General features: G+C 52.5%; 1 protein-coding gene across 1 annotated transcript; it reads right to left on the bottom strand.

Annotated features, from left to right (window-relative positions):
- Window positions 1–321: 321 nt before the first annotated feature.
- Window positions 322–7,315, bottom strand: LURAP1 (leucine rich adaptor protein 1). The gene is made up of 2 exons (XM_072649310.1): window positions 6,980–7,315; window positions 322–1,846 (listed from the first exon to the last, which is right to left on the bottom strand). Exons 1-2 carry the CDS (start codon window positions 7,181–7,183, stop codon window positions 1,319–1,321), a joined length of 732 nt encoding a protein of 243 aa, XP_072505411.1. The 5' UTR covers window positions 7,184–7,315; the 3' UTR covers window positions 322–1,318.
- Window positions 7,316–9,764: the final 2,449 nt, after the last annotated feature.

Genomic DNA, 9,764 nt, shown 5'->3' with positions numbered 1-9,764 from the left:
CAGGTCCCCATGGGGAACTTATGAAGAGGTTCTTTCTCCAGTCTGTGGTGCCTCCCAGACATCCTACCATCCTGTGGAGGGGACTCAGAGTCCCTCATCCATTAGAAAGACAGAGACAAGTGGACACACAAGTCAGAGACAGAGACACACACAAATGGGAATAAAAAACAGAGAGATGTGTCAAATGGACCAGAATTACAGAGATCGAGACACCTATCAGCCTCAGTTTTGAGAAAGTAGACAAAGAATCTTCAACTTGGCAGCTGAAACAGTGGGAGATGGAGTTGGAAGCGCACAGAAGACAGACAGACTGAGCAGTGGGAAGCTGGTGCCATGTGGGCAGAATGGCCTCAGGCAACAATGGACTTTATTGAAACTGGGTATTGTGAGCCTTTCTCCCTCCCCTTTCTCCTCAGATAACCTAACCCTCCCTCCTCCCACCCTGAGGCTCAAGCCCCATGTCACTGAGACTGGTCAGAGAGACCAAGGGTCATGAACTGGCATACAAATGGTGTGTGGGTGGGTGGGATGGCAGGAGAGGAGGGTCAAGTTAGGCCAAATCCTGTGCTTCCTCCCCATGGTGGGTAAGAAGAGTAGACTACCAACACAAGGTTCCTCAACTACTAGTGAGGTTGAAACCAATAGGAAAAAAGGCTCCCATTGACAGAAGGTCATGGGGTATTACTCCTAAGAGAGAGCACATGGGAAGTAGGAACCCATCACTCTCAGAAAGGGTCAAGGAGAAGCTTGGCCACCAGGAAGTAATGTTGACCCAGTCAAGTGTACCAATTCTACAGTCAATGGGAAGATGTAGCCCCCAGGGGAATGAGTTTGGAAGGTGGCCTCCCATGTCCATAGACAGTGATGCTACCCCCTGATGCAGGGAATGGATGAGTCACCACCCAGCAATGTAGGTGACTTTGTAGAGAATGGGGAGAAACTTCCACAATGGCTCCTCCCACACCCCACCTAACAGCTGGGGGAGTCTAGCTTGGGAGAGCAACACTACTCTGGCACCCATCCTAACAGCCTCCCCTAAATCAGGCAGGACTTCACCAGGCGAATGTTACCATCTGGCTGACTTCCTGAAGCAGAAGGACAGGACACAGGAGACAGTACCTCATGTGAGGGAAGAGCTGGGGGAGAGGGAGGCTGGCCTGAGGAACATCTTGGGGGTTAGTTTCCAATTTCTTCCCACAGGCCTTGAGATATTAAATTTAAATTTAAAACCAGAAGAGACCTTTGAAACCATACTGTCTCCTCATTTCAGAGAACAAAAGGAAGGGACAGATTGGGGGAGATGAGAGACCTGGGGCTGCTACAAGAATGTCACATCATCCTGACACTGTCCCCAGTACCAGTGGGTCCCATAACTGAGACCAGACCTGGCATCCTCAAGGACCTCCTCTCCAGGAGGCTTCCGCCCAACCCTGGCCCCTGATGCTGTATCAGCCTCTGTCCAGGACCTCTCCTCCAAGGGAGGAGCCTTTGCCCAGGTCATGCCAGGTGGAGGATATCGGGTGCCAGTCTCAGAGAGACCCTCATCATCAGGCTCAGCCCCAGAGGCCAGTGTGTCCAGGTAGCTACCAATAGAGACGCTGTCTAGTCGGTCTACAGCTGCAGCTGTGGTGGTGGTCGGGGTGGGGTCAGGCAGGCTCTCCCAGCTGCCCCGGTGGGAACAGGCTCCTGGGCTGCCCCCTGTCAGGCTGTACTGGCTGCTGGTGAGACTGCTGCAACGGCTAGCCAGGGCTCCTCGCTCTTCCAGCAGCCAGCGGACTGCTTCAATGCCCTCATTCACTGTGACCAGCTGCTGCAAGATCTTAACATCAATGGCACGAAGGTAAGCCTGGGGAGAGAGGGAAGGAGAGAGGAGGAGACCATGGCTTAGGCCAGGCAGGGAGGACAAGGCCACCCCAAGGGACAGAGCAGGAGTCAGAATCACAAGTCTGGAGGTCTGAGTTATATACAAGCCATGTGACCTTTGGGCAAGTCACTCCTCCCTGCCCCCCCACACCCTGTGACTCAGTTTCCTTATCTGCAAAATGAGTGGACTAGACTGGATGGTCTGTAAGTTCCCTTCATGGCCTAACGTTCCATGCGTCTAAATCACAGAATCACAACAACTCAGAGATGGAAAGCATCTGTGTGGCATCTAGTCTAATCTATACATCATCCCTTACAAATAGTCAGCCAGCCTTTGCTTGGAGACCCCCAAGGAAGGGGAGCTCACCACCAAAAGCCACCTCCAAAGGCAGCTACTTTGGCATGGTTCTCAGGGTTATGAAGTTCTTCCTGCCATCCAGCCTTAACTGGTCTATGTGGGACTTCACCAGTGGTGCCTGGGGCTAAGCAGGGCCAAGCTGTTCCTTGTTTCATATATTGGAAGGCAGCTCTCCTAATAATATCACACAAATAGCTAATGCTGGTTCTAGAGGATGGATATTGAAATGTCCTATCCCACTCTTGGTAGACCCTTCAGATGTCCAATAGGATGCCTGCTGCTGGGTCAGGTCACTGTGCTGCTCAATGGATCCAGGGGAATCTAGGGAAGCTTTATTGTCTGTGCATTGTGTTAAGGTTGGATGTGGGGCAGGGGAAGGCAGAGGGAAGAAGATAGAGATGGGCCTGGGCACCAGAAGTCATATTAACCTCACTAGGAGTATTGGGAATGTGTGAGGGGCAAAGGCCAAGGTGCTGTAGTTCTCGGAGTGGGATCCTGGCTCTCCAGGTCTGGCCTTGGCACATCCCTGGTGGCCAGGACAAAGATGGGATGAGGAATACTGGTGACTCCCAGGGGCAGGAGAGCCTAGCTGAAGGTGATGAATGAAATTCTCAGAGGGTTCATCAGCTTGTATAGGATGTCCCTGAAGAAGGCAGTGAAGATGGGGTTAGAGAGAAAGACTGACCAAGAGCCAAGCTGTCAAGTCAGTAAGAAAGCTGAGGAGAGGACCTAAAGGTCATTAGGGCAGTACTAAGAACGGGGAGAGAATAAGACAAGATTGACTACACCAGGGGTGGGGAACCTGGGGCCCCAAGGCCACATGTGGCCTTCTAGGTCCTTGGGTATAGCCTTTTGATTGAGTTTAGGTTTTACAGAACAAATCCTTCTATTAAAGGGATTTGTTCCGTGAAGCTTGGATTCCATCAAAGGGCTGCACTTGAGGACTTAGAGAGTCACATGTGGCCTTGAGGCCACAGGTTTCCCACAGCTGGTCTAGATCTCCAAAGAGGAAAGGTCAGCCAAGGGCAGAGAAGGGCTCCTCAGGCTTCAGCAGGGACATGACAGTAGGAAGATTAGACACCTATGGAAGGTACTGCCAGGGAATAGGCATCTTCAAGGGTGAGCTGGAGAGTGAAGGATTGTGGGTTAGAAGCTTCAAAGAGGTCCCAGAAGAGCCCATCATCCCCAACAGAATGGGCGATGACCAAGGCAGGCTGGATGGGAGGGAGCACAGTGTGGTGTATCCATCCCTCTATCCCCCAAGACTAGAGTGGATGCCTGAAATTGGGACTTCACATGCTGCATGTTAGGGGTAAGTAGGAGTAATGCCTGAGGGTGTTGGAGGAAGTTGTGCTCCCTTCACAGACAGAGGGAGAGAAGAACCCAATGAAGTCACCTTGGTGGTGCCCCAAGGGCCCTGGACATGACTCTGGGGTTGGCCAGGCTGTGGTAGGGGTGGAATGAGAGGCCTCCATTTCTCCAGCAGCCCTCCCTTGTACCATCGGGTGGGAAGCTAGGCTCATGAGGTCACCTGGAGGTGGTCAAGCCTGGAGTAATGAGGACAGTACTGAGAGTCAGCGTTCAGGTGGCCAGAAGGAACTTCCTCCCAGTCCCAAAGGGGAACAGGATGCTTAGGAAGGTGATGAGCTCCCCATCACCAGAGGTTGCCAAGCATAGACAAGGCCAGAAGAGAAGGGATTCTGGCTCAGGGTCAGAAAGGACTACAAGCCTTGAGGAGAAGGTATGGGGGCTCTGGTCCTGAGTCCCCATAGGAGACCCTACAACAAGCAAAGATTCTGCTCCAAATGGGGAGCCATCCAGAGAGGCCAGGTAGGGTGAGAGTGTTGTTCAGTCACGTATGACCCCATTTGGGGTTTTCTTGGCAAAGATAATGGAGTAGTTTGCCGTTTCCTTCACCAGTTCATTTTACAGATGAGGAAACTGAGGCCAACAGGGTTATTTTAGTGACTTGCCCAAGGTCACACAGCTAGGAAGTCTCTGAGGCCAGATTTGAACTCATAAAAATGAGTCTTCCTGATTCCACACCTGGTACTCTATCCAATGCACCACCTAACTGCCAGAGAGAGAACACAGCCCCTACAGATTGCCGTTTTTTTCCCCCTACAGATTTCTAAGAACCAGGCAACAACCCTTAGTTCTAAGGAAAAAGTAATCTGAACCAGAAAATAGGTATGAATATATGAATATGTATGGATGTGTGGGGGGGGTGAAGGGTGGAGAGTAACGTCACAGTCCAGGCTGCAGGGAAAAGCAGGGATTCCACACTTCCTGACTCCCAGTCCCCTCCTCCCTTCCATAGCCCTTGCTGGAGGCATTTGGGGATTCTCAGAGAACGTGGGAGCACAGAATGTCCAAGCTCCAAGGAACCTTGGGAATCACCTCCTTGTCTGAGGCTATAATTTTACAGAAAAGGAAACTGAGACCCTCAGGAGGAACAGGACTTGTTCAAGGTCACTCAGCTTGGAAGGGGCAGGGCTAGACACCACACTGGCAGCCAGGGTTAGAATATATCCAGGGATTCTAGTTACCAAGGCAACAGGAGCAGGAGTGGGAGGACTCCTGGGGGGAAGGGAGAGAAATGCCCCACCCCCCACCTCCCCACCCCCACACCCCACCCCAGCTCACCAAGGGGCCCCTTCTGCAGCCACATTCGTACTCTTGGCCCAGCTCTGATCAGGAAGGGAGAAAAAGGCTGGGGATTGGGCATAAGGAGGACCCTGTGCCAGCCCATCTTGAGTGGGACAGCTGGGTTGGCAGATGGAGGCAGGAAGAGTAGAGCCCTCCTCCCTTCCCACACACAGATTTTGGGAAGATAACAGGGAACTTTAAAGGGCCAGTGCCCAAAGTCACAGAGTCTCCAAGCTGGAAAGGGCCTAATAGAATGTCAGACCACCAGGGTCCTTAGACAGGGAAGGAAACTAAGACCTGGAGACAAGAGAGTTGCCAGTACTCACAGCCTGTCAGGGACAGAGTAGGCATTGAGAGGTGGGTCCTCCACCATGCAGTCCACAGCTTAGGGAGTCACAGATCCATGGAAAATTGTAGGCCCTAGCCATTCTCCCACCCCAGGGGAAAGGAGAAGATGATTAGATGAGGCCAGGCACCAGGACACCTGGGTCTCAAAGCCAGCTGGGTCCCTGGGATGCCAGACTTGGGGTTTTGGGGCACAGTTCCCACCCCAATTAAGCAGACTTCCTCATGGGGATGAAAATTCAAAGGTTGTGAAAATACCCCTTTCAGCTGATAGCAGGAGAAGTTAGAAAGTGTTAACACCGAAGGGGAAAGAGCCTGGGACAAGCATTTCTAGGCCTCACACTAGCTGTGTGACCTCAGCCTTCTACCTCTGGGCCTCAGTTTCCCTATCTGTAAGGTGGGGTAACAACTGGTTCTTTGAGGGGCAGAGAGGGGAAGTGCTTCGTAAACTTTTCTGTAGAAATGGGGGCTATAACTATTATTAATCCCATGATGTCATCATAGACTGGAGCCAGGTCATTCCAACACAGGCAGCCTTTAGCTGAAAACAATTCTCTTTTCTAGTGGAAAGCCCTGTGATGCAAGAGGCCAGTCTTCTATGCCCTTGGCCTTGGACAGCAAACCTACAGTCTGTTGATTGGTGGGGAGTTCTCTAGAGGCACCATGGTGCTGGGTGGCTCAGTGCCAGCCTGAGAGCTCTCCCTTCTCCCCATATGCCAGGCCAGCTCAGCAGAGCTCCCTCAGAAGAGACTCCAGGGTTACCCCGAGGCCACCAGGAGGCAGTATAAGCAATCATCAAAATAAGGTTTTCCTTTGCCTAACCGCTGTTCTCCCCGTCTCTTCCCCCTCCCCCCGCAAAGTTACAAAGTGGAAAATGAGACTCATTGAATTGAAGGAGTTGCCCAAGGTCACATAGCAGCCGAGCACCTTTCACTGACGTCCAATTCAGGGTCCCCTCCATCAGGTTCCACCTGCCTCTGTTTCTCACTCTGAGCCCTCAGATCCTGGGGAGGGGGAGAGGGGACTCTGTCTTTGGCAGAGCCGGGGTCCTGCAAAGACGTGAGTGGGGTGTGGCACCTTCTGCCCAACACAAACACATCCCCACGGTGGCTCCTCGGAGCCCGGCTCCTTACCCTAGCGCAGGGGGCATTGGGGAATGGGAGGTTGCCAGGGTCCGGGAAAGAGGAGACGGCTGGGGAGATTCGTCACCACCGCCGCAGTGGCTTCTCTAGAGCCCTGTCTTTGGTGAAAGGTGTGGGGGTCGTCCGATAAGAGATGGGACGGAAAGAGTCCGAGAACCCTTCTTTTTTCAATACCTTCTTTGCACAGAAGAGACCGGGTCCCACTGAGGGAAGGGTCTTGTCCAGGGTCCTGCAGCCTGCTGACAGTTGGCATTACAGCCCGGGCCAAGGCAGCGACGGTGTTTGGTCCCTGTGCTGGATGGGGGGGTGGGGGTTGTCTGGGGTGTAAGGTATGCCCCAACATTGCTCACGGAAAAAGAAAACAAACCTGGCCTTTTACCCTGGAACCAGACGACCGAGGGAAAAAGCCCCGGAAGGTCCTTTCCCCAGCTCTGGGAGTGGAGGCTGAACCAGACTTAGGCTTCCAGTCTCCCAAAGCCCCATCCATCTCTGGGGTCAGCTCACGCCTAGCCAGGCTTTAACCCTGTGGGCAGGAGCTTTATTGAACCCTTCGGCGCGGAGAGACCGCCTGGGCACGGAGACTGGCGGGGGCCGGGGGGGCCCAAGGGAGGGACTCACTCACCAACTCCAGCCTTAGCGCCGTGACCTTGTCGCCCAGACCCAGGCCGCGGCCGGCTTCTGGCGTCCTTCGGGGAGGCTGCAGCAGCGCGGAGACGGGCTCTCCCTCGCCCCGCAAGCTGCGGAGCAGCCCCTCGGGAGTCTTCCGGCCCACCTTGCCCTCTACTTCCCGCAGGTCGGGCGCCGAGCACTCCGGGGTCCCCTCCATGAGGGGGCATGAGGGGCCCAGGATGCTTCGCTTCCCCCGCCCCCCTGCCCCTACGGGGCGGGGCCGCCCGGACGTCTAGCTCCCACCCTTCTCCTGGCTCTTCCCCCGACGCAGAGTGGAGCTTCAGATTCCGGAGTTTCAGATCTCGGAACCCGATGAGGTCCGGAGCGGGGCGGAGCCTGAGCTGGAGGCCGGGGACGACCTGGACTCCAGATTCCCCCCCTTTCCTCTGCGATCAGCCGAACCCCGCAGAATCTAGCTTGGAACTAACTGCAAGCCCGGGCTGGGGGCGGACCCGACAGCGCCGCAAATATCAGGGCAGAGCCCGGCCTCCTGCGCAGCTACTTTAGAGGCCAGATGCTCTTTTCCCGCGCTACCCAGACAGCAGACCCGGGTTCTAGTCTCCTAGCCACTGAGGCTTCCCGGCTGGATGGTGTGCCATCGACTCCTCTCCAGAGCTCACCTTCTCCATCTGTAAATGATGGGCGGAAGTACGGATAACGTGCTGATCTTGGAGTTGGGAGAGAGACCTGGGTCTCGGACAGGAGGCTGTGGGACCCTGGGCAAATCCCTTCTCAGTGTCCTCACAACTCAGGCAACGTTATTATCCCCATTTTACAGTTGGGGAAACTGAGGCAAACAGCCGTTAAGTGACTTGTCCAGGGTCACACAGCTAAGTCTGAGGCCAAATTGGAACTCAGGTTTTCCTGACTCCACTTTCATCATTATAGCTGCCTCAATGAGGCTAACAATAATTGGGGTACCTCCAGCTCACTGGGTTGTCAAAGTGAGGCTCTGAGGAGAAAAATAATTGGAAGGAAAAACAGAAAAGGAAAGACATATCTATGTCAGTATAAAGGTCTACTATTGGTAACAGGCAGGGCATGTACTAGAGAACCTCTGTTTGTTCTAGTTCTAACTTTCTCTGTTCTAAGGTCCCTCCCAGCTCTGATATTCCTTGTTCTACAGCCCCAACCACCTCTGACATTCCCTGTTCTAGGATCCCTTCAAGCTCTGACCTCTGTTCTCTGTTCCAAGCCCACCTCTGCTATTCTCTCCTCTCCCCATCACCAGTTCTGACACTGTTTTCTAAGGACCTTCCTAAATCTGTCTTATGTTCTCAGTTCTACCTCTTTATGTTTCTTTCAACTATAGCACTCTCTGTTCCATGTTCTAAGATCTCTTCCAGCTTTCATATTCTCAGTTCTATGTCCCAAAGGTCCAAAAATCTAGGTGGAAGATTCCACAAGCCTCTGATTCCAAGCCTGGGGTTCTGGCATCCTCATGGGCTGAGTCCTCTGTTCTTAAGTACTGAATAGTCTAACCTTCTCAGAAACAGATTTGAACATTTCGAAAATCTGAGTCTATATTAGGAAAAATCCAAGATTCCTCAGTTTGTGTTTCAGCCTAGAAACTCCCTTCCCTCCCTCCTCCTCCCAAGAGCAAGGCTAGAGACCTTGGGGGATTCTGAACTTGATTCCAAGGGGCCTCTGGATGTAAAGAACCCAGATTGATAATCTCCCTGCCCCCAAACCCTATTCCCCACCCCCTCCTGTCCCTGTTTTCTCTCCCTAAAAATTAATTGGCCCTAGGGAAGGGAGTAGCTAGGCAACAGCCTAGAGGGGGTGGAGAAGGGAGTGGTAAGTGTGGCATCCTCTTCCTTCTTCCTCCTCCTCTTTATCATCTACAATATTAATATATACCCCCTGGATTCCTGTATCCTATATTAGACCTTGGGGACATTAACTGGGCAAGGACCCAAACCCTTCCCCCTAAAGCCATGGGGATCTAAAAATAATGAGGAAAGTACCACCAAATCTGGAATCTAGCGTTCCATCTGCCATTGACTGCTGTGTGTGTGGCCTGGGCTAAGTCACTTTAGTTCTCTGGACTATCTTTTAAATAAGAATAACCGTCCTTGAGGCTGTGGTGAGAGCACAGTGAGGGAAGGGGTCATACCCTTCTACGTCTCTCCAGATAACAGTCCTCTTTCTCAAGTCACGCGGACCCTGGATAGTTCAGGCCCTCATCACCTCTTGCCTGGTCAAATAACAATAACATCCACAAAGCACATATTTTATTATCTAGTGAGTCCTCACAATTACCTTATGACCACACGCTTCTATTATTTGTGTCTCCATTTTATGGGTAAGGAAACAGAGGTTAAGTGACTCCTCCAAGGTCACACAGCAAATGTCTGAGATGGGATTTGAACTCAAGTATTTCTGGCTGCAGGTCTATGAACCCTACCCACAACTTTACGCTGCGTCACTTACTCAAGCCTTCCATTTGTTTTCCCATTGCAATGTTCTTCCCCTTCTCCAATCCATTCATGAGCAGACATCATTTTGTAAAACTCTTACAGGTTACTGCCAATCTTGGTGCTTGCAAAGGCCTTTCCAAAAACCTTTCCAATTTAAAAAAAAAAGGAAGGAAGGAAAATCCAGTAAGTCCTTTTCCCCTCCTCCCCCCGGGCTCCTCCCTACCAGCTTCTAGAACCCATGGGTGCTTGGGGCCAACTGGAAGTCACCCCCTCACTTTCTGATGAGAAGCCAAACTGAGTAAAAAGCTTTAGGGGGGC

The sequence above is a fragment of the Notamacropus eugenii genome, chromosome 2 (genome assembly GCF_028372415.1).
Source record: "Notamacropus eugenii isolate mMacEug1 chromosome 2, mMacEug1.pri_v2, whole genome shotgun sequence".
In the NCBI taxonomy this organism is placed as follows: domain Eukaryota; kingdom Metazoa; phylum Chordata; class Mammalia; order Diprotodontia; family Macropodidae; genus Notamacropus; species Notamacropus eugenii.
This window is presented reverse-complemented; position numbering and strand designations above follow the sequence as displayed.

Excerpts from the sequence above, each read along its gene's own strand:
- LURAP1 (XM_072649310.1), bottom strand. The coding sequence starts at position 7,183 with ATGGAGGGGACCCCGGAGTGCTCGGCGCCCGACCTGCGGGAAGTAGAG. Across the intron at positions 1,847-6,979 it reads CGGCGCTAAGGCTGGAGTTG|GCTTACCTTCGTGCCATTGA; the intron begins GTGAGTGAGTCC and ends CTCTCTCCCCAG.